At 57.5% G+C, this 23,773-nt stretch overlaps 1 protein-coding gene across 3 annotated transcripts in view; it reads left to right on the top strand.

Annotated features, from left to right (window-relative positions):
- The first annotated feature begins 41 nt into the window (after positions 1-41).
- The window catches only part of PPP1R37 (protein phosphatase 1 regulatory subunit 37), a 45,846-nt gene continuing 22,114 nt past the window's right edge, over positions 42-23,773 (top strand). For all 3 annotated transcript variants that reach the window (XM_059045113.2, XM_067019809.1, XM_059045112.2), the window contains exon 1: positions 42-2,255. In XM_059045113.2, the coding sequence (XP_058901096.1) occupies positions 2,054-2,255 (202 nt within the window). In that variant the 5' untranslated portion in view covers positions 42-2,053. The remainder of the gene's footprint in view (positions 2,256-23,773) is intronic.

Raw genomic sequence — 23,773 nt, 5'->3', positions numbered from 1 at the left:
CCCTCCTGCCAAAGTACCAGTTATCCCAGGAAAATTTGCCTCCTTTTTTTTTTTTGTTTAAATGTACCCTATAGGGATTGAGCCAGATTTAGGGAGTAGAAGGGCGGCTATCCACGGGCTGAATCCCATGGAGCTGGGCCAGGAAGGGGAGGACACGTCAAGGGAGTGCGGGGAACTCCGATAAAGGTGTGGTGATTGGACCTCCCGCTAGTCTCTGGGAACGCTGGAGCGACCCGGATGCCAGACTTGGGAGATTTGGACTTGATTTCTTTTTCGGGTGGTCTAGGATGTCCGTAGCGAGTTGCGCGGCTCGCATTGGGTCACATGGTCACGCGCAAGGGCTCCTCCTAGTGCCTGGCCTCTGGGTGGGTAGATTCACTTCCCCGCCCATACGGTGACTGGTTGGGACCTGTCTAACCCTGTGTGGCGGCACCACTGGGAAAAGGCAGAGGATTAAGGGTTTAGGGTGAAACTTTGCCCTTTCTCCATTTCACCCTAGCTGTGTAGCGTGGCCGTCCGTATCACTCGCTTTACTTAGCCCCATTACTAGTAGTCTTTCAGCAGATTTGTTTTTATTTATTTATTTATTTATTTGGCCGCCGCGGGCGGCATGTGGGATCTTAGATTCCGGACCAGGGATCAAACCCTTGCCCCCTGCAGTGGAAGCGCCGAGTCCTAACCACTGGATCGCCAGGGAATTCCCTCAGGAGATTTACTTTTAAAAAGTAATTTCTGCCCCCTTTGTAGTCCCATCTATTTAAGAAGGTAAGTGAAGATTCCATTAAATATAGATGAGATTTGCTTTGTTCCTCCTCAGTCGTCAAAGTGCGGTAGCCAGTGAAGTTGAATGAAGCATGTGGAGAGCCTCAGCTCCCATATGTCCATTCACAGAGCTACCTTTTGGTGACTCCTGGGCCTAGCTTCGAGTTGCCTAAGCAACGACGTCGCCTGCTCCTCCCCATGTATCCTTTTTTGGTTTTAGCTCCTCCTTCCCCGAGTGGCTTGTTGGGCTGGGATAGCGTGGAGAAAGTGCGGATGCGAATACTAAGCGACTGAATCGAGCCCTTGTGGGGGCGTGGCTTGAGTTCGTGCTAGTTCGCTACTGGCTCCGTGATCCACCTGGTCCATCGCCCGGTATTTTGGTTGGCAGATTGGTCCCTTGCTTTTGGCATTTCTTCCTTCGTTCAGTTTTTTAAAAAACTTAAATCAGGGCTATAATATTCCTTATGGGCTCCTATTTTAATTTTTAAACTTAAATTGTATCTTATACAACGCTATCCAAATACAGAGGGTTTTGATGAAGCTGCAGTCTGCAAACGGAAGGCTAGAGACTAACCATCAAGTGGGGACCGGCTTCGTCTGCAGGCAGATGATCCTTTTCCCGTATCCATCACCTGTACTCATATATTCAACACAGCTTCTGTCACCTTCCCTCTCAAGTTCTCCATCTCTTTACTTCTCTCCTTACCAGTTGTCCTAGCCCCGCCAAGCAGATATTTTTATTTCTATCAACTCCATTCCCTTCTCCGTGCCTGAGCTCGTGACGAATGTGTGAGAGCCTAAACGTTAGTTATCTAGATTAAAGCGGGGAGGCGGGGTGGGGGTGGGGGCTCAGGTTCGCGCTTGCGCGCTGCTCTGGGAGACGGCGTCCACCTCGCCCCGCCCCTCGTATTCTGCAGTTCCGGCTCTGCAGATTCACTGCTCACGTTTCTTTTTCCTGTGGCTCTTTCTGCCTTTTGTTTACACCCTTTAACAACGCACGAGACAACTCTACCTGGAAATAACTTAAATTGATTTTCTGCTTTTCTGGGTACTCGGCGGGCTCACCGGCCCTTAACGAAAGTGCGGCTGCGAACGAGCAGGCGCGCACGGGGCTCGGGGGAGGCGCGCTCGAGCTCCCGGCGGCGACGACTACGACGACCAGGAGAGCGGACAGAGGCGGCGCCTGAAGCAGTGGCTGAGCCCATGCCCCGGGACGGCGGGAGGGCCCGGAGAGACAAGTTCGGGGCCCGGGGCATGTCCCCAGGGCCCCCGTGAGGAGGCGGCGGCGGCGATGGAGGTCCCGCCGCAGGAGGCGCCGCCCGGGCCGGGCGCGGACGGCGAAGCCGAGGAGGCCCCCGCCGAGGCCCCATCTCCCAGTCCCGCATCGCCCCCGGCCGACGGGCGCCTCAAGGCTGCGGCCAAGCGCGTCACGTTCCCGTCCGACGAAGATATCGTGTCCGGAGCTGTGGAACCCAAAGACCCCTGGAGACACGGTAGCTGCGGCTGGAGCGTGGAGGCGGGCTGGTGGGGGACCTGGGAGTCAGTGCAGAGCCCATCACAAGAGGTGGAGCTCAATAAGTTGCACCTAATGATGATTTAAGGAGACAGTCGTCAGTTTAGAGCTGGAGAGTGTTGGAGAGGAGGTGGCTGTTGGGTTGGGAAGGTGAAAAGTAGCTGGTTTATGCTACTCCCCCCCTCCCCCCCCGCCAAGGGACGCTAGGGACGCTGAAGGTGATTTTTTTAGGAATTGAAACGGTGAGCAATCAAAGAAAGTGGTGGCTTGGGAGATTAGGAGGGCGGTAGCCTTTGTGTTTATAGTTTCCCCAGAGAAGGATAGAGCAGTCAGGGGAGGTAGAGTGGGTCAGCATTGGCGCTGAAAGGGCAGTTGGAGGAGTTTGATGGGCCCTTGGGGACAGAAAGGTTAAGTTGCTGGTCTGCAAGCCTCGGGGCAAGGTATGGTCATGTGGTTCACTTCCTTGGGTGAAAGAAGGAAGAGGAATAAACCTGGACTATGGCTCTAGACTAGTCAGTAGATCCTGGGGTGGGGAAAAGGGAGTCAAAGTAAACAAACTTGCCAGAAAAGTAGCAGAGTTGGTGGTCAGTTTGGGGGTGGGTAAAATAGAGGAGATATTCAGTCTTGGCATTAAGAAGAAGAAAAGTCACTGCGTGCCTCCTTTTCCTCTCCCCCCCCCCCCCAAAGGGAAGCAGAGTATTGTCAGTCATTCACTAGCAGAGGAACTTTGGAGCCTGGCTCTAGGAGGGTTTTTGGTTTTTTTTTTTTCCGCTGAGAAAGCATTGGGGAATTGGAGTTGCCGTCAGTTGAAGGTGAGAGCATTGAAGTTTGGTGGCTTGAGGTGTGGGGAGAGAGAGCAAGTTCATAGGCTATATGTCCTCTGGAGAAGGTCGGCTCAGTGTTGAAACTGAAAGGGCAGTTGGAAGAGTGTGTTTTATCCATAGGGCTGGGAAGGTGGAAAGTTGCTTCGGGGTGGATTGGCAGTGTTGAGTCCTGGCCAGGTCTGGCAGTCTTGCTGGGATGGAGCCCGCGAAGAGAGGGATCAGCCTGGCCCGGCTGTACAGAAGTTGGTCTGTTGCCCTGGGGAGAGAGGAGGAACTGTTGCTATTCTGTGGGCAGTGGAGGAATTGGTGGCTTTGATGTGAGAGTGGGAGACGTGGGAACTGGAAGCTGAACACACGGGGAACCACCATAAATGCCACCTTGGCCATTTATTATTAAAGAGAGACGGTGGTTAATTTAAAATTCTTGGCCTTGGGAGCCAGCCCAGTCCCTGGGTTCTTGGCTCCGGGAATAGGCAGGCGCTTTGGGGTTGGAGGGCTTGGGGGACTGGGGCTGAGGAAGGGAAGAGTTGGAATGGGCCTTGGCTGCAGCCTGGTATCCAGTCCAGGGAGCTCAGCAGGAAGTGGGAAAGACCTGGAGAGGCAGAGCAGGATGGTTATGAGCCGGAGCTCCAGTTCAATCCTGACTCCCATTTACCCAAAGCATGACCTCAGGCTGGGTACCTAACTCCTCGGAGCCTCAGTTTCCCCTTCTGTAAGTGGGTGAGAATCTCACGTCACAGGGTTTCAGAGAGGACTGAGTAAGATTGTGTGTGGAAAGTGATTGGCCAGGATGAGCCCTCATAAGGTTGCAGTTATTGTTGGTCATTTTAGGGGAGATGTTAGGTGCTATCGGTCGTTTTAGGGGCCAGCCTAGAGGAGTTGGTTCACGGAGCTGGGGCCTGGATGTTTGCGCTTCACATGCTTCCTTCCAGGAGAGGGCCAGAATGGTGGTCCATTTGTGGGCTCTGGGCAAGGGGAAGGGAGGATGTTCCGTTTGTGGGCTTTAGCATAGTTGGAGATTCTGGCGGTGCGGGGAGGAGGTGGGAGTGGGGGAAAGTTTCTGGTCTGCAGGTTCCCAGAAGAGGGACAGCTGTGTGTCACCAGCTGTTGGGCTTTGGGGAAGCCATTTTTCCTCTCTGAGCCTCCTGTTTCTTTCTCTGCAAATGGAGGTGCTAATTTCTTCTGTGTAGTAGTTGTGAGGATTAAATAAGATAGTCCTTGGAAGTTCCTGCCACGTAAATAGCAGCTGCTGTTCTCCAGGCAGATTCAGTCCGGTTTTGTTGTTGTTGTTTTCTCTTGTGGGCAGTTGTGGAGATGCAGTGAAGGAGTTTGGGTGGGGGGCGGGGGGGGGAGGGTGGGAAGAATGTCGAGAAAGAGGGTCCGTTGGCGTCTGGCTGGGAGAGGTTGAGAGGATGAGGATGGTCGCTGACTGGTCTGCCCCCGGTAAGGGGTAGAGGTGGTGATAGCTCACGGGCTGGGGGAGTCTCTCATTCCTGGAAGTTTAGGGAGGGACGGCAAGGACGGGTGTGGACTTACACTCTGGAGGGGTCGGTGGGTCTGAGGTGGAGAGGTGATGACATGGAGAAATGGATCGATTTTTTCGGCTGGGAGAGTTGGTCTGTCTGGGCCGGGGAGAGGGGTTGCAATTGACCTGACAGGGGAGGAGTTGGGCGATCTTGGGCCCCAGGCAGAGGAGGGGTCATTGGTGAAGTTGGTGAGTTTGGATGATGGGATTTGGCGGGCCTGGCAGTGCTGAGGGGCAGGTGGCTCACCTCCATGCCTGCGGAGGACAGTGGAGGGGTTGGCTGGCCTGGGACTGAGGGAGGTGGAGCCTCGCCCCCCAGGCTGTGGAAAGTGGGGCCAAGGGACTGCCTAGTTGAGAGAGCCAAGGATCGTGGCTGGGGGCTTCAGGGAGGAGCCGGCCAGCCTTGGAGGAGGGGCAGGAGATTTGTTGGAGTTGGTCTGTAGACTGTGGGAAAGCACAGGGGGTGTCATTTGAGCTGTGGCCCTAGTGGGAAGCGTGAGGAAGGAGTCATTCTGGGGCCTGCTGTGGTGACACGACCCCAGGGCCAAGGGTGAGGGAGGAGTTGGCGGATCTGAATTGGAAGAGAGGTCCTTCAGAAGCTGTTCTCCATCGCAGAGTTGGAGAAGTTGCCTGGGCCAGGAGGTGCAGGAGCTGGGAGCTGGGAGCTGGGAGCTGGGAGGAAGCAGCCACTGGAGGAATTGGGGCCCCAGCACAGGGTGCCTGTTCAGCAGGGCCTTGCCCTGGGAGGAGAGCTCAGCTAGGCCCTGACACAGCCTTTGACTGGGGTGGAGGAGGGCTGGGACTGAGACTAGGTGGTGGCCTAGCTGGGTGGGAGCCTCTGGGGATGTCTGCCTAAGTCAAGAGCCCCATCAGGCCCTGTCAGAGGTCACGTGTTGGGGGATTTCTGGAGACCAGACATCTGAAGGAGGGAGATGGTGCGGGAGGGTCTCAGGTCTACAGAGGCTCAACCCGGCCCAGCACTCAGAATGGCCTTCCCTGGCTCCCATTTCACATGGTGTCCCCGCCTGCCCCCAGTGCCAGGGCCCTGCTTATTTTCTCATTGCACTAAAGGCCATCTGCTGTTACCATTCATGTTTATTTCGTTTTGGTGGTCTCTTTACCCCGCTGGAATGGGGGAATAGACACCGTCTGTCCTCATTTCTATTCAGCCCCTCGAAAGACACAACAGTTATCATGGTTGAGTGAGCGCCAGGGGCATGTGTGCAACCGTTTTGCAAGGGGTGAGGCCAGGCCATACTTGGGGTCCATCTAGCCAGGGTGCGCTTCCAGGCCAGCCCTGGCCGCAGCGTGCTATGGCTCCAGCAAGGCACTTATTCTTGCTGAGCTTGTTTGTTTCCTCATCTGTGAAATTGTGATCCCTGCCCTGCTGACCACCCAGGATGTCTGAATGGAGGGCATGGACCTGGTGGGGCAGGGTCTCTGTGGCAAACCCATTGCGAGTGGAAGGGACGTGAAGCTGGCGGGGAGGCTGCCTCGGTACTGCCAGGCTGGGCACCGTGCACTCCACTCTCCCTGTGGGGGTGGATGTGGATGCCAGCGGAGGAGGGGCTGGCCTGGTGCACGCCCCCGCCCCCCTATCCTGTGGCGGCAGGCCCTGTGTTCCCTGCTCCTCTGAGGACCAGGGCCGGTTGTGTACCAGGAACTCTTCAGACCAAACTGCAAGAATGACCTGAGGCTCAGCTGTCTCCCCAGTCCCAGCTGAATGCCGTGTGGGGAGGAGACATGGGGTTTGCAAGGCAGGCATCGGAGAGCACATGACACCGCCACGGTCTGGGCGGCTGTCTCCCCCTCCGTCCAGTTCTGCCCGTGACTCATTGCCCCCTCCCTGACCTCCAGCCGGCGGAGTCCGGGAGTGGGGGTAGGGGAGTTGTGCCCACCAGGAAGTTCCTCATGTGAAGTGGAGGTGTCTGCAAGGTGCAGGGGGCTGGAACATGCCCACCTCTAGCCGTCCAAGCTTCGAGGCTGGAGTGGGCGGGGGGGAGGGGTGGTGGGGACAGTGGCCATGATTTTTTTTTTTAACATCTTTATTAGAGTATAATTGCTTTACAGTGGTGTGTTAATTTCTGCTTTATAACAAAGAGAACCAGCTATATGTACACAGGCCATGATGTTCTTAAATGACGATCAGAGAGGATGGAAATAAATGCCTTACTGTTTGTTCTCATTGAAACCCGTGCTGCAAATTTAGTCCTTGAAACTGGTTGGACTGGTGAGAAGGTACCAGTCAGTGGTGGGAAGAGGCTCTCTTACTAGTTAGTAATGGCTCATTTTTAGCCTAAGTGGTGGGTGGTCTTGCTGGGGAGTAGGGAGTGGGGTCTCGGGGGGGCGGCTTGGATGCTTTCGCCCAGATTTCCACGTGGGCCCAACCTCACCTCCTACTGCCGGTGTTGGCACGTACACTCTGCCGTGTGACTTTGGGCAATTGTTCTCTCTGTCTGTAAAATACAGCTGACATTAGTACCTCCTCGTAGGGTGGTGAGGATTAAGTGAGATAACAGCATCCACAGCAAGCACTCAGCGGGTGTCCCTCTCGTCATTCCGTCGTTGCCAGCCTTCCCCCCGCCTCTCACCCCCCCTCCCCGTGCCCTCAGTGCGGTGCGTCTCCCTGTCTCCCCCAGCGTTTCCCTCGTCAGAACCCTGCTGTCTGTCATTCAGAGACCTACTCCCCCAGACGAGTGCCCCGACACCCCTCACAGGGATGATCCTGCCCGCTCCAAGCTGGGTGGCTCTGGGCAAGTTGCCCGGCCTCTCTGAGCTGCAACCCAATCAGCCTGTCTCGGCCCTCCCCCAGCCTGAGAGGCAGCAAGGGCACCAAGAGTCGAGACTCAAAGCGTTAGCTGCAGCCTCTCAGATGCTGGCCGTGACTGTCGACAAGTTACGGCTGCCCCTTGAGCCCCGGTCCCCTCTGTAGAATGGCCCGGCTCCCCGGCCCTCTGCCCCGTGGGGACCCGACCGTGTGGACGGGCCTCTGTGGGGAGCGCCTGTTCCGCCAGGCTGGGCCCTCTGCACCCTGGGGCTCATGTGGGCCGCCCTCCGTCCTTCCACCCCCTGTGCTTTATTTGCGTTCTCGTCGTGTTTCCCCCTTCAAGGGCGAAGACCACGAGAGTCACCTCTGTGACCTCTGCCTGGCGCCCAGGGGGGCTCGAGGCGCCAGACGGGGCGATGCCTGGCAGGAGAGTGAGGCTTTCCGTCGGATCTCATGTGCCGCCGTGGCATTCGGGAGAAAGCTTCCGGGAGGACGTGATTGGCCTGTGCCCGGACGGGGCTCTCCCTCAGCGCCCCGAGGAGGAACTCGCGGGCCCCACGGGGTCCCGTCACCGCGGGCGCTTGGCACACGGTCATCCGGGGGGTCGTCGGCGGTGTGAGCGCATGTTTCTGGGAACCAGACGTCTCCTGTCTGTCACAGGCGTTTGGCTGCAAAAGTGTTAAGAATCATGGAGCCAGACGCTCCGGGCTGGACTGGCGGTGACTGAGGCAGCTTCTGGGAATGGAGGCCAGGAATCTGTGTTTCTAGAAAGCTCCCCAGACGGCCAGGTTTGGCTGTCCTTCTGCTGAGGGCCCCTGATTCAGCTCAGCCACTCAGCACTCAGTCCCAGGGCTGCCTTCCAGACCTCAGTTCAGGGGTTGGCCGGGCTTGGCCTCATAGACTTGTTTTAGAGCGAACTGAAGTGTCGGACTTGTGGGAACTGCAGAAATGTGATTTGGGCGGGCAGCCTCCTGCGGTCGAGCATAGAGGGGCCCAGGCCGAAGTCCCTGCTCTCCGGGTGACCCTAGCAGTCACCACTCACTGCTCCCACGTGCCCACTGCTGGGTAGAGTCTGTATCTCTGCTACATCTCCCAGCTGCCCGGGAGGTAGGTGCTATTCTTTCCGGTTTGTAGATGAGGAAATAGAAGCACAGAGAGGCGAGGTCACTTGCCTGAGGTCGTCACACAGGCAGGCAGCGGGGAGCTGGGATTCAAACCCAGGCAGTCTGGCTGCGGGGCCTGCGCTCTTCGTCCCAGTGTCCCGGCTGTGTGAGCTTCGGCAAGTTGCCGCATCCAGTTCTGCATGCTGTACGGTTTCTTCATCTTGAACCCGTGACCCTTTGTAAGGCGGAGGTGACGATTCCAGCCTCGCCGGGTAGTGGAGGGATGAGACGCAGACCGAGTGAAGGGCCCAGCTGGCTGGCACTCAGGAGGGGCTCGCTGTGGTTCTTGGACAGCTCCGGAGTCCTGGGAGGTTCGCTCACCTTCCCTGCCCTCAGCATCGGGTCCTTATTCTGACTCTTGGCCCAAGTTCCTCCTGTGCTCCAGTGTCGGGACGCGGTAGGTGCTCAGAACATCCCGGCCGAATGCGTGAGCAGCCTCTCCCTTAGGCCGGGAAGAAGACAGGCCCGGCCCCGCCTCCATGGAGGTCACAGTTGAGTGAGGGAGACGCACAGTGAACAGTTGTAATCAAACCGGGGTGCCCAGGACCCTGACTGGGAAGAGCTGAGGGCTGACGGGCAGGGCAGAGGTGGCTTCTTGGGGGAAGGGCCATCTCAGGCCTAAAGGAGTCACTGGAGTTAGCCAGTTGAGCAGTGCAAGTATGTGCCAAGGGTCGGAGGCACAGGGAGCCCGTGAGGAGCATCTGGGAGGAGATGACAGCCCATCTCACTGGAGTCAGAGGTGTGGAGGTGGCGGCGGGAGGGTCGGAGGTGAGACTGGAGAAGGCTGGGGGGGACCACCCAGGTGGGGCCTTGTAGGCTGTGTTAGCCTGAGGGTGGCGGGGAGCCAGCAGAAGGGGCATGCCTGCTGTTTTTAACAGCACCTTCTGGGGGTGTGGCGTGAAGAGGGTGAGACCAGTAGCTGACTTTTTTTTTTTTTTTAATAGATTTATTTAATTAATTAATTTATTTATTTTTGGCTGCGTTGGGTCTTCGTTGCTGTGCGCGGGCTTTCTCTAGTTGCAGCGGACAGGGCTACTCTTAGTTGCAGTGCGCGGGCTTCTCACTGCGGTGGTGTCTCTTGTTGCGCAGCACGGGCTCTAGGTGCGCGGGCTTCAGTAGTTGCGGCTCGCGGGCTCTAGAGCGCAGGCTCAGTAGTTGTGGCGCGCGGGCTTCGTTGCTCTGCGGCATGTGAGGTCTTCCTGGACCGGGGCTCGAACCCGTGTCCCCTGCGCCGGCAGGTGGATTCTTCACCACGGCGCCACCAGGGAAGCTCCTAGTAGCTGACATTTGACTTCTTGATTTATTCATCAGATTTATCTGAACCTCCCCCTCTCCCAGGTTTTCCCGTTGCAGTGTTCTCCCTAACACTTCCAAGGTGACAGTTTCCCCCATCTGTTCTCTCCCTGGGTCTCTGAACTCCAGCCCCCCTCGCCACCCGTCAGTTCCTCGTGCCCTGGGGTGAGGTTGTGGGCAGTGAGGCACTGCCTCCCCCGTGTGACCTCAGCCACTGGCTCCACCTGTAAAATCCCCCTTAGGTCCCACGCTTCCCGGATCCAGAAAGCTCTACAATCTGACCCAGGCCCTGCTGGGGGCCTTACGTAGTATTTCAATCGTAGGTATCCTGTCTCCTTTCTAAAGGCCAGGAAATTCTGAATTCTGGAATATGTGGTCCTAGAGTTTCCAGTAGGAGACCGTGGAGCCCCCGGTGGACCTCATTCCCGTATCTGTGCGACGGTAGCGACGCGAGAGGCAGCCTCGGGCGCAGGCTTCGGGGCGCACTGGTGCCAGTCCGTCTCTGCCCTGAGGCGGTCGCCCAGCTTCTCTGCCTCAGTATCCCCATCTGTACGGGGATTGAGCATTAGATTATTCGGAACTTGGGAAGCGACTGGACCAGTAACCAGCTACTGCAGGCACTCAGGGAGGGCTTGTCAGAATTGAATGGGGTCGTGTCCCTCGTGAGCCCGCCCGGGCTCCCTCCTCTCTGAGAGCAGGCTGACCGTCCCGTGACCCTGGGCTGGATGGGAGAGGCGAGCACTCTGCCTGGTGTGAATGCAGCTGCAGGAATTTAGGCATGTCCCCAAACCTCCCTGTGTCACAATTTGCTCATTTGTGAAGCTATTTTGGCAGACGAGGAGTCTATTTCAAAGGTTTTGGGCTCTCTGGGAGGAGCCAGGCCCGGGGCCTTCGCAGCCAGGAGCACACTCCAACTGCAGCAGATCTGGTGAGGATGCCCTGGGTCCGGGACGTCACCGTCTCCCGGCTGCCCCCATCACTGCGCACCCTGGGCCTGGTGCTGCTCGTGTTAGGGCAGCTCCCTCTGCGGGGGGCTTTCCAGGCTAGAGCTGCAACAGGAGGCTGGGGTCTGGCGTTTGCAGTTGGTGTAGGAGAGATGGAGGGGGTCCCGTGTTCCAGGAAGGGGGTTCCGAGGCCAGGCGGCCACAGGAATGATAGACAGCCATCGTGCTTCGGTTGTTTCCCCCGCTGTTGGGAAGGCAGAGCCCATCTTGGTTTGGCTCCCCTCTGGGTCTCCAGAACTTCTCTTGGTGCCTGGCGCTCCGCAGGCCCTCGTGTTGGTGGATTGGTGGTGGATGGAGGTACACAGTGGGCACTGTAAAGTTATTCTCACCCCCTGCCTTACTTTCTGCAACTGCTGTGGAGCCGTTGCCTCAAGGTGGGGGTGGCAGCTTGGAAGTGTCTGCTGGCAGCCGTTAGGCTCATGTCACTTGCCTGACACCCTCTCCCTTTCCAGCCTGGGGTGGGAGCCCTGTGGTCTGATTCTGCGGAGGCCTTGTTGGATCCCAGCTGGGATGTCCTCCCTGGTCGGGTGGGCGGGCCCCTCTTGGAACCCATTGGGGTCGGACTCGTGTGCCACCTTTACGCCCACCCCTCCGTCTCTCCACAGCCTTAATCTCCTGCCAGCTGCCGTCAGCAGTATAGTGGGAGAGCCGCTCGTGTTCTCGGCAGCCCTCCCCTTTGAGAAAAGCAAAGCACCTTCCCAGCTGAACTCACTGGGTTCCTCAGAGCAACAGGGCTGCGGGGAGCGAGGAAGGGTGGGACTGCCGGAAGATGAGAGCAGACGCCAGGGAAGTGACCCTGCGGAGGGTCACGCTTTGGGATGGCGATGATGGTGGTGGTGATCTAAGCTCTTCACAGCAGCCAGAAGGGAAAGCTGAGGCTCACAGGTGCCAAGGCCACACAGATAGTAAGGGGAGGAGCCGTGTTTGAACCAGAAAGCACGGGGCTCATCCTCTACTCCCCGAAAGCCTCCAAGGGCTCCTTTGTCACCACAGGGTAGAGGCCACGCCCCTGAGCCTGGTGGGAGCCCTTCCCAAGCTGGCGTCTGTCCTCCTCATCCCGACCCAAGGTCCTGGTTCCCTATGCTCAGCCTTCCTGCCCTGGCGCACAGGTCGTCCCCACACAGAGCCGCTCTGCTCTTCCGGGTCCCCATGACACCTCCTCACGCTGCTGTTACTTGTTTGGGTCCATCTCCCTGCACTGGACCTAGCAGCGCCGTGAGGGACGACATCTTGTCCGTCTGGCTCCCTGGGGGAGGCAGACCGCTGAGCACACCCAGGCACCACAGGGGCGCTGAGCAAAGTGGGTCTGCTGGCGAGGGCCCCAGGCCAGGCGCCGCGGGGCCCCAAAGAGAACAGGGCCCGGGGAACGTGTTCGTTGGGTCATTTGTCCACGCTTCCATCCATCCATCCATCCATTCGTTCCTTGCCTCCACCTCGCTCTACCGTGAGCCAGGTGGAGGAGTCCTGCCTGCTCTCCCCGCCCTCTCGTGCCCCTTCTCCACTCCCGAGGAACCGGACCCTGCTACTCCCCAGCTTCCAGTCGCACTGATGGCCCGCTTCCCCCCGCTGCCTTGCACACCCCGTGCAAGACCCCTAAAACAGCTGAGGAGGCCGGTCCCCGCCGCCGTCGCCGACCACGACTGGGCTCTCCCTTCCCCACGTCCTCTCTGGGTTCGATTGCGGTGGCTTCTTTCCAGTTCCTACATGCGAGGAGCTCCCCACATCCTGTCCTGGAATGCCTGCCTTGCTGTCACGGCCCTAGCTTGTCCTTCTGGTACCAGCAAACCCTTCTTTCCTAGCGCACTAAATAGGTTCCCGCCGTGAGGTGTCAACGGTCTGTTTATCTGCAGGCCTGCGGATATTCTCTCTTGCCTGCTTGACTGCAAGCGTCCTGAGGGCAGGGGTGGGTTTGGTTTGGTGGCCCTGTATCCCCTGGTGCCCACGGCGTGTGGCACTGAGCCTGGCTCCGAGTATGGTAGGAGGAGAAGGAAGCACAGTGGGATGCTGGGCCTCAGGTACTAGGTGGGCCCCGGCCTGACGTAGCCCAGGGCCAGCAAAGGAAGCGTGACGAGAGGAGGAGGGCACCCCTGCCGGATCTGCCCGACCCCCAAGCTAGCCAGCCCAGTGGGGTGCGGGAGTGCAGGTCTGGGGTTGCAGACCCAGTTTTGCTGTGGACTTGCTGTGCGTTGTAGGCCAAGGCACTGCCCTTTCTGTGCAGGACGGTGGTGTCTGAGGTTTTTTCCCACTGTGTGTGTTTCCCTGTCTCTGTCCGTAGGTCACCCCCACAGTTTAGGGAACTGAGTGCCAGGACCTCCTCCTCATCATGCGGGTGGGGGTGGGGGTAGGGCAAGAGAGCCCAGGTTTTGGTAGCTTGGTGTGCCTTTCTACCTTTGTGGCAGGTGACCTGATTCCCTGCCCCACCAGCAACAAGGTGTGTCACAGGAGGAGGTGGAGGATGTCAGTGGTGTCCAGCCTCCAGCCCCCCAGCTCAGGCCTCCATCCTCTCTCCTTTTCCTCCATCTCCTTCCTTGTCCTGTAATCCCCTTCGTTCCTTGGGATCTTTGCTTCCTGACCCAGCTCTCCCTACTTTGATCACAGTGACTAGAAAGTGCTGCATTCCTCGGGGGGTGGGGCTCGGGGGGTCTTCTTCCTGCTGGGCCTGGGTTCAGCCCTCGGGATCTGCAGTGCTGAGCTTCCCTAGGCTTCCCTGCCCTATCTCTGTCTTGCCACTGGACTTTGAGCCCCAGGAGGGCAGGGCTGGGCTGTCTTGGTCACTGCTGTGTCCCCAGAACAGCTCCAGGTGCAGAACAGGTGCTCAGTGAGTGTCGTTCCATTAGGATAGAGTTGGGGCGTGGGTACTGGCAGAGCCCAGAGACAGAGCCCTCTGTGGAGCCCTGCTTAGAGCTCCCATGCCTGACAGCAGCCTGACCCTGTCGGGTCCTGGGGGAAGACCTCCCAGGCCGGTGAGCGCAGTGGGGGAGGCAGGGCCACCTGGCTTACTGAGCCGCCACCAGCTGTTGGGTCGAAACTCCTGTACTCACCGACCACCCAGCTGTGAGAATCCCGGGCTGGTGCAGGCCCCTTCCCTGTTCCCAGCATCCAGGTTGTCAGGTGTGGAAGGATAACCTCCTTGTTTAATAAGTGAGGCAGCAGGCTGGAGAGGGATGGCCTGGCATTCAGGATGGCTTCTGCTGCTCCCGGCCGCCTCTGTAGCTTTGAGGGGTGGAGTGACACGTCCTAGGGTGGGCAAGTGAAGAGACCCGCCTTGCTGTGAACCTGGTCAGGGTATGGGCTCTGGGGAAACGGAGATTCCATCTCGGGCCCACTGTGCAGCTGAGCAAGCCTGTGCTGCGTGTGGCTCAGTTTTCTCCTCGCCCCCTTCCTGGAGCTGGTGAGGGGAGCTCGGGGAGAAGGGCGTGCAGTCACCCTGGAAGCTCATACTACTTTGATTCTTTTCTGACTTTAAAAGTAAGGTATGTTCACTGTAAAAAAAAAAAAAAAGAGAGAGAGAGAGAAGAAAAGAAAAAAAGAAAGATGGAAAGTCTAAAGAAGAAAATGAAAATCACTTCTTAATCTTACCATCTGGAATTTTTTAAAAAGCTCTATTGAGATGTAATTCGCATACATTTCACCAGTGTAAAGGGAACAGTTTTTCACAGAATTGTACATCTGTCATCACAGTCAATTTTAGAACATTTTCATTGCCCCCCAAAGAAACCCTGTGCCCCTTAGCCGGCAATGCCAGCGCCCCTTCCCCACCCCGTCAGGCCACCGCGGATCCGCTTTCTGTCTCGTTAGCTTCTGGACATTTCCTATAAATGCAGTCATGCCATACGTGGCCTTTTGTGTCTGTCTTCCTTCACGGAGCACAGTGTTTACCGAGTTCGCCCACGTCGTGCATGTGTCTGTAGTTCGTTCCTTGCAACTGTTGAAGAATGTTCTGTTGTATGGATATACCACTCGCTTCATGCGTCGATGTCCATTTGGGTTGTTTCCACTTTCTGGCCGTCACGAATGATGCTGCTGTGGATATTCACGCTCAGGTTGCTGCGTGGCCGCACGCTTTCATGTTTCTAGGAGTGAAATTGCTCGGGCATCTGGTGACTCTAACCGTTTGAGCAACGGCCAGACCGTTTTCCCAAGCAGCCGCCCCACTGATCGTTGCCCTCCGTTGAACGAGGCCTCCGCTCCCTCCACGCCACGTCCTAGTTACTGTCTGTCCTTTTGACTCTGGCCGCCCCAGAGGGTATGACGTGGTGTCTCATTGTGGTTTTGATGTGCCTTCCCCGGACGGCCGAAGGTGTTGGGCCCTTTTCACGCACTTCTTGGGCACTTGTGTGTCTCCTTGAGAGAAATGTCTACTCAGATCCTTCGCCCGTTTTAAAATTGGATCATTTGTCTTCTGGTTGAGCTGCAAGAGTTCTATATATATTCTAGATGCAAGACTCTTATCGGAAACGACATGAGCCACATGTGCGTGGATGTCGTCAGCGTGAAATGCCAGGGCACTTCCTTCCCATCTCTCTTCTTTGGCTCTATACACCGCCACAGACGCATAAAAATAAAACTGGGTGGAGCCTGTGTATACGGTTGAATGTCCTGCATTTTTGCTTCATTTTTCCATTTTTTACAAAAGCGTGATTAAAATCCATTGTCACCACCAGGCCGTTGTCATTTGTTCCAGCCGTTTCCACGTTGCTGAGCATTTAGGTCCTTTCCAGTTTTCAGCTGCATGAATAATGCAGTGACGTTCAGCCTTGTCTATAAATCTTTCTGTTCCTCACGGGTAGCTTTCTTGGAAGAAGTTCCTAGAACGTGGTTTTACCGGGTCAGAGGGTAGGAACCTTTGAAGTCTCGTATACTGTCTGTGCCCACACAGGACTGGAAGCCTTGAGGGACTTGGTTGTATCTCTTGATTTTTTTTTTTTTTTTGAAAGAATGAATAAATGAATAATACTTGCATTTGGGTGTCTTGATGCCAAGATGGTATTTTGTTTTAATGAGATTCCTTTTTAAAAATTAATGAATTAATGAATTAATTAGTTTTTGGCTGCGTTGGGTCTTCGTTGCTGCGCACGGGCTTTCTCTAGTTGTGGCAAGCGGGGGCCACTCTTCATCGCGGTACACGGGCCTCTCACTATCGCTGCCTCTCTTGTTGCAGAGCACAGGCTCCAGACGCGCAGGATCAGTAATTGTGGCTCACGGGCCCAGTTGCTCCACGGTATGTGGGAATCTTCCCAGACCAGGGCTCGAACCCGTGTCCCCTGCATTGGCAGGCAGATTCTCAACCGCTGCGCCACCAGGGAAGCGCCACCAGGGAAGCCGTTAATGAGCATTCCTTAACTAGTAGTGAACCTGTTTATTGTTGCCGTGTTAGTTACATACTTCCCGGAGTTGCTTCTTCATGCCCTGTGCCCATTTTTGTTTTGGGACTTTTTGTGAGCACTCTGTGTCTATTTCAGATATTGAGTGTTTGGAATTTCATTATGCAGATATATTTTTCCTCATTTTATCATTTGCCTTGCTGGAAAGGTGGAGGCGGGGGAGCCTCCTTAAGAAGAATCACTTTCCCCTTTGCTCTTTCAGTGGCTCTCCACAACAGACAGCGCAGAGGAGGGGGAAGCAGCAGCCCGGGCCCTGGGGGCAGTGCAGGGTCGGGGGAGGGCGTGTGAGTGGGGGCCAGGCCCAGGCGAAGGGACAGCAGGTTCCGGAGAGGTTCTCCTGTAAACACAGCTGTAGCCACTGTTTGCTGAGCACCGGGCCGAGCACCCTGGTGGGGCCCCTCATTTGGTGACTTGGTACCATCAGTCACTTGCTGAGGTCACGCTCCTTCGCGGAAGGTGGCAGAAGCTAGGGCAGCCCGGGCCCTGGGCACGTCCAGTCTGCCTCTGCTGCAGTCTTAATGAGTCCCCGGCAACCTGAACCCCAGCTCCTCCAGCATGCGCGTGCCAGGCCTCTGCGCTGGCTCTTGCCTCTGCCTGGGAGACTCTCCACGACTTCTGTGTGGTCGCTGTTCGTCTGCTTGCATCTGCTGACTGTCTTATGCCTGCCTCCTCCAGCGCAAGCAACTTGGAGGGGACGTTCAAGCTCTGTGGTCACTGCCGCAGCCCTGGCATCTAGCACAGCACCTGGCACAGAATAGGCACTCGAAAAATACTGGGAGGAGTGAATGGGTTTCTGACTCTTACTAGTCTTTTAGGTCTCAGCCTAAATGTTCCTCTCTCTTACAGGTCTTGCCCAATTACTCCCTCTAATCTAAATGATCATCACCTCTGTTCTATAAGACTGTTTTCTTTCTTATAATTTGTCATTTTTATCCGTGTGATTATTTGCCTTCCTAGTAATTACTCCCCAAGGGCAGGGACCCAGAGCTGGTTTGCTCAGTTGTCTGCCCAGCGCAGATCGTCTGGTAAAGAATGAATGACACGTCCTTTAGTTCCCAAACAGACCTCGTGAGGGTGAGCGGTGTTCCTCACCTTTCGCAGAGGAAGAAAGTCAGCTTGGGCAGTGAGAAGTTCCAGGCACCCAGTGTCCATCCCTGGAGCCTTTGCTGGACCAGTAAACAGCTCACAGTTACTTGATTTTAAAATTGCAAACTAAAACTCCCCAGTGCCTCCGAGTGCAGCTGGCCATCTGGAGCTCCTGCCCGGAAGCGTGAGGCGGGCCGCCTGAAATAGCTGGCCTGCTCCTGGCAGCGCTGATTGTCCCCACGGGCACTGGCTTTCTCAGAGGTCCCCTTCCCCGAGCCTGGCCTGTCGCGCTTGGTACCTAGGACTTCAGTGGGTGGCAGTGATGGGAAGCAGGGAGCCACTGAGTGTCTCGCAGACCCTTTTCAAGCACCTCGACGCCCCCAGCCCCATGTTGGGTCCCTTGCCCGTTTGCCTTATTTGACCCTGACAGCGGCCTTCAGTTCCCCAGAGGCGCCTCAGCTCTCTTTCCTCTGAGCCTTTGCATGTGCTGTTCCCTCCGCTGCAACACTCTTCTCCCTCCTTCTGCTTTTTTTTTTTTTTGGCCATGCCAGGTGGCTTGCAGGATCTTAATTCCCCAACCAGGGATCGAACCCATGCCCCCTGCACTGGAAGCACGGCGTCCTAACCATTGGACCGCCAGGGAAGTCCCTCCCTGTCTCTGCTTTTAAAATTATTGTTATTAAATTCTCTTCTTGGCATATGAACTACATATGTGACATACGCGTAAGTTCAAGTGTAGTATAATGAACACCTCTTAGCCTCCCAATTTATGGCTGACAGCATTGCCATTAACTTACCTCTATCTGGGTGGGTGGGTGGAGCACAGAGCCCTGTGACTGCTACGAGGCATATTGTGAATGTCAGGCCTCTTTTTTTTTTTTTTTGCGGTACGCGGGCCTCTCACTGCCGCGGCCTCTCCCGTCGCGGAGCACAGGCTCCGGACGCGCAGGCTCAGCGGCCACGGCTCACGGGCCCAGCCGCTCCGCGGCACGTGGGATCCTCCCGGACCAGGGCACAAACCCGCGTCCCCTGCATCGGCAGGCGGACTCTCAACCACTGCGCCACAAGGGAAGCCCTAGCTTGTTTTCGAGTGTTATAAAAATGGCATTGTGTCGTGAGTGGACTCGTGGGGCTTGCCTTTCCTCTCAAAGTGAGTGTCCCACTTCCATCCATGTAGATGCTCTAGAGTTTTCCGTTGTGTGACTGTGTCTTAGATTGCCCGTTGTGCCATTGGTGGACCTTTGGGTTGTTTCTGGCTTTCAGTATCACAAACTGGTACAGCTGTGAACTTTCGTGTACACATCACCTGCGGTGTGAGCAAGAATTTCTCCAGGGTACAGACGTTGGAGTGGAATTGCTGGTTGTAGTTGGAGCTGTGCAGCGTTACGTGATCGTGCCCAACCCTCTCAATTGGTTATTCCCTCCTTTACCTGGCTGACTCCTACTCATCCTCCCTGGGTCTCCTTCCCCCCTTTCCTTCCTCAGCAGATGCCCATGGAGCACCTGCCCTATACCAGGTGCAGCTACGTTCCAGGGTGCAATGGTGAATGAGACTCACAGGACCCTGTGCTCACATGACCAGCATTGTTAGGTAGTTGTTAGGAGGTAGCCCCTCCTCCAGGAAGCCCTCCCTGAGCCCCGGACCAGGTTAGGTGCTCTTCTGGGCTCTCCTACCCTAGCCCTCCCCCCTCAGGGTCATCACTCTCTGGGAACGGGTCTGTCTCTCCCCCACTGGACTGGGAGCCCCGTGTAGACAGGGATCAGAGCTGTTTTGGATACTGTTTTCACAGTATCACCGCCTGGGGTGGGGCACAGAGCAGCCGTTCAGTGAAGGATCTGTTTAGTTACTGCTGAGAAACTGACCCTTGAGGCAGGTGGGATTAAGAGAGAGAAATGGAGTCCAGTATCCAGTACTTGTTGGAGTTAGACTCGGGCCCCAGGCCCACCTGGCCCAAAGTCCAGCACCTCTGCAGATGGCTGAGCACACAAGATGCCTGGACCCGGGCTTGGCCCCGTGGCAGAAGGAGGGACCGTGGCCTCTGCCCTCGGCAGCCGAGAGACGAGCCGCTGCCCAGCTGCTCCCTGCTTGGACGGTGGGTGGGGCTGGGCGGCAGTGCCTCGCTGAGGAGTGGGAGGCCTGCCCAACGCCCTGGGGGTTAGAGTTGGTGTGGGTGTTCTTTTGAAGAGGGCGGGGCTGGGAGGTGTGCGGAGCCTTACAAAAGGTGCGCGAGGCAGGAGTCGAGGAGTCCCGGAGGAGCAGTCGGAGGAGCAGTCGGGGCCGCGAGGGGCCGTCTCGGGCCTGTAGGTCTGTACCAGCCAGGATGGTGGCGGCTGCTGTTCTCAGAGTGCCCGCTGTGCGCCGGGCGCAGCGCGGAGTGCTCTCCGTGCGTCATCCGGTCCTGTGCGCACCCCGTCCCACGGGATAGGTGGAATTGTCGCCCCACTTCACAGACGAGGGGGGCCACGGGTCGCAGAGGGTGGGGGCCAGCTCCCCCGGCCCGTCCCCCGGGAGTCTGCCGCCTTCGGCCCTGTGCGGCGCAGGGGCAGCAAGCGGGCCTGCCTGCAGCGCTGGGCACAGAGCTTTCCGTCCCGCGCGCCTGATTCCTCTTGGCCCCCTGGAAGATGGGGAGCAGCGCCCCCCGCTGCAGGCGGGATGACTGAGAGAGCTGCGTGGCCCCCGGCGCCACACCGGAGAGGCCCGGCCTGGGCTCCTCCTTGCCCTGGCCTGCTCCCTGGAGGCCTCTTTTCTCCCGCTGCCCTTGTTGGTCCTCATTTGCCCCCAAGGCTTCACTTCTTCGCCCTTGGGTGCCCAGCCCTGGGTAAATATTTGTCTTCGGGCGAGCAGGAGTGGTGCGACCAGTGTTTCCGAGCCAGGAGGCAGGGGACAGGTGGAGGCAGCTGGTTTGCAGCCAGACGCTTGGGGAGCCTCCGGGTAGAGCTGAGCACTTTGTTTGCCCTGTTCTCGTCCTGCGTCCACTCGCGGCGGTGCTGCCGAGGCGTCCGGCCGTGGGCCACTGCTGACGGCGACTACAGGTTGACTACACGCCAGCCTTACGCCACACGCTTCACACCTGTGATCTCAGCGGCTGCTTCTAGAAGCCTCTGTGTGTGTATGTGTTTGTTTCATTGGCTTCATTTTCCAGAAGAGGAGACTCGACCATAAAGAGATTAGGGCCTTCTCCTGTAGCGGTTAGGATCTGTTTAAGTTGTCAGGTCCAGAATCGTCCGCTTGGGGCCATGTGAGGTAAAGGAGAGTGTTCGCTGGAAGGGCACAGGGGCCTCGGCCAGTTCCCGGCCCCGGGGGGAGGGGGTGGGTGCCTGAAAGCCGACGGGAGCCAGAACTGGTTCCAGCTCTTTGGGCCACAGGCACTGCTGATGTGTTCCTCTTTCTATCTGCTCACGAGCCAAACAAGCCTGGCCGTCCTGGTGGTCAGGACAGGACTGCTCAGTCCAAGTCCCTGGCCCAGGCGGTGCATGCAGGCTTAGCAAGGATCCCACATCCTTCCCATCAAATGGGGCCTGAGAGGGCCAGGCTCACCCTCGTGGGGGCTTGGGGACAGCTCTCAGAGAAGGGGGCCTGGGCTCCGCAGACGCCCGGAGCAGGTACCGCTGAACGCACAGTCTGCCTCCAGAGGCCACACCCTCCAGCACCGGCTGCACTGTTCTGTGTTGAGAAGGCAGGTTCGTGCCACGAGGCAGAAAGCCACCAGTGTCCTCAGATGTACGAAGCTCCTTCCAGCTGGAGGCTCATGGAGGCCACAGATGACCTCCCGACACACACACACACACACAGCCCTCAGTCAGAGGCACAGTCTTGGACACTTGTGTTGGGTGGGTGTCGTTAGGCTCCACCCACCCAGAGTTGGATGTGTTTCCTGGGTGGTTCAGGTGTCAGCCAGAATTGAGCTCTGTGCCTGGACCTGTGCCGGGGATGCAGCACGGCCAAGGGAAACGTGGCCCCTCCTCATGGGCTCGCGGTCCAGAAGGGGAGTCAAGAGAGACAAATCAGCCAAGCTGCCAACACAGACCCACACAAGGGGGTGGGAGGACACGAGCCCAGGGCCGGGATAGAGAAGAACATGGTGGCGCCAGTGGGCCAGTACGTGGCTTAGGTAAGAACATCAAACACCTCGGCCTGTCCCACCCCCTCCCAGAACCTGATGAGTTGGACTCCAAAGCCAGGCCTGTCTTTGCGCTCGTCTCTGTCTGGGCTGTCTGTCCTTGGCAAGTCCTCCATCTCCCTGGGCCTCAGTTTCCTCTTCTGGAAAGGGTGGGGGAGGGGTATCATACCCCAAACGGTGGCTGTGGACAGAAAGGTGGTCGGGTTTGGATAAGAGCAAAGACTGGAGCCAGACTACTTAGGCCTGAATCCCAGCTCGTCCCTCACTGGCTCTGTGACCTTGGGCAGGCTCCTCAACTCCTCCTGCTTCAGGTGTATTTTTCACATGGGGAGTAAATCCTACCTCATTGGGTTGTTAAAAGCGGTAAGTGGGGGCTTCCCTGGTGGTGCAGTGGTTGAGAATCTGCCTGCCAGTGCAGGGGACACTGGTTCGAGCCCTGCTCCGGGAAGATCCCACATGCTGTGGAGTAACTAAGCCCGTGCGCCACAACTACTGAGCCCGCGTGCCACGACTACTGAAGCCCGTGCGCCTAGAGCCCGTGCTCCACAGCGAGAGAAGCCACCGCAGTGAGAAGCCCGCGCACCGCAGCGAAGAGTAGCCCTTGCTCGCCGCAGCTAGAGGAAGTCTACGCACAGCAACAAAGACCCAACACAGCCAAAAAAAAAAAAAAAATTGAATTTAATTAAAATAAAATAAATTTTTAAAAAAAGCAGTAAGTGTAGGGCTTCCCTGGTGGCGCAGTGGTTGAGAGTCCGCCTGCCGATGCAGGGGACGCGGGTTCGTGCCCCGGTCCGGGAAGATCCCACGTGCCGCGGAGCAGCTGGGCCCATGAGCCGTGGCCGCTGAGCCTGCGCGTCCGGAGCCTGTGCTCCGCAATGGGAGAGGCCACAACAGTGAGAGGCCCGCGTACCACACACACACAAAAAAAAGCAGTAAGTGAAGTAATACACTGGCAAAGTGCTATGTGTTTGCAATTGTTAGTAGTAATACTTTAGAACTAAAAGTGGCCTGTCACACAGTTGGCACTTGGGTCCTTAGTGCGCCCTGTGCAACTGGGGACCCAGGGATTGAGGCCTTGACTCCCCCCCTCACCCTCGAGCACCGTTGGCTTTATCCAGCTCCTACTGAGTGTGAGGCTCCCTGGTGGGCCCAGGTAAGTCATATGTGACTTGGAAAGCTGCAGGCACCTTCTGACTGCACGTGTTTCTGTAACAGGATCTTCAGCTGGGCCAGGCAGCTTGGAAGGTCCGGATGGAGGTGTGAGGGTGCAGGCCGGTGGAGCAGCAGGCCCTCCCTCTTCCCGCTGGGGGCCCGGCTCCTGGCGGGCTGTGTAAGCCCAGCCCGACCCCTGCAGCTGGCCATCCTGCAGCACGTGGTGGTGGCACCGGCTCCCCAAGTCATGATGCCTCCCTCCCAGGAGGGGGCAGGGAAGACCACTCTTGTCACTCAGGAAGCTGTGGGCATCACGGCCCCTTAGCAGGCCCGGGGAGGGACACGGGGCCTGAGAGGAAAGGACTGGCCATCCCAGCCTCTCCGGAGGGGCCTCCTGTCCAGGGCACAGTGTGGTTTCCTGCCTCTGTCACGTGGTTCTCTGGGGAGAAGGGAAGGGAGGCTTTGTTCGGTTCACAGAGCAAGTCATCTCATTCATTCACTGCAGTGATGTCGCTAGACTCAGGGAGCCCTTGGTCTAGGACAGAGAGTGAGCAAGCAGACAGGTACAGATCGGGATGTGTGTGTCCCATGAGGGCTCGGAGGGAGGTAGTGGAGAATAACGGCCCCTTTAGAAAGGGGCCAGAGAAGGCTTCTCAGAGGAGGTGACCTCTGAGCCGAGACCCGAATAACGGGTTAGGGGGAGCTGCGGGAATGGCTGTCGCGGACCTAGAGGCAGAGCAAACGAGGTTAGGGCTGGGGGGGCGGTGACCGGGGAGGACGGGGGGGAGCCCGTGGCAGGGCTGAGTCAGGAGGCCGCATCCCGGCGCAAGAATTGGCCGTTTCGCTCCCAGCGCAGGGACGGACGGTGGAGACAAAAAGTGCCAGAGCCCAGCCTGTTCCTTGCCACGGTCACCATAAGCTCCTTGCGTGCCCGCCTGTCTGAGGGGCAGGGACTGCGAGGTGGTGGGTTTCCCTTAACCGGGGGATCTGCCTGGAGCGTCCCTGCGCATCCTCTCCAGGTTCTACGCACCGCCCGCCCTGGGCGTGTGGTTCTGAAGGTGCAAACCCACACAACACCACCTGGGGATCGCCTCAGCCCCCCTCGGCTCTGGCAGGGACAGGCAGAGGGGCCGCCCGAGCAAAGGCCCAGCCTCGTAGACCGGGCTGGCTGGAGTGAGG

Source organism: Kogia breviceps, chromosome 18 (assembly GCF_026419965.1).
Source record: "Kogia breviceps isolate mKogBre1 chromosome 18, mKogBre1 haplotype 1, whole genome shotgun sequence".
Classification (NCBI taxonomy): domain Eukaryota; kingdom Metazoa; phylum Chordata; class Mammalia; order Artiodactyla; family Physeteridae; genus Kogia; species Kogia breviceps.
Note: the sequence above shows the minus strand (reverse complement) of the source record. Positions and strands in the feature narration are given on the sequence as shown.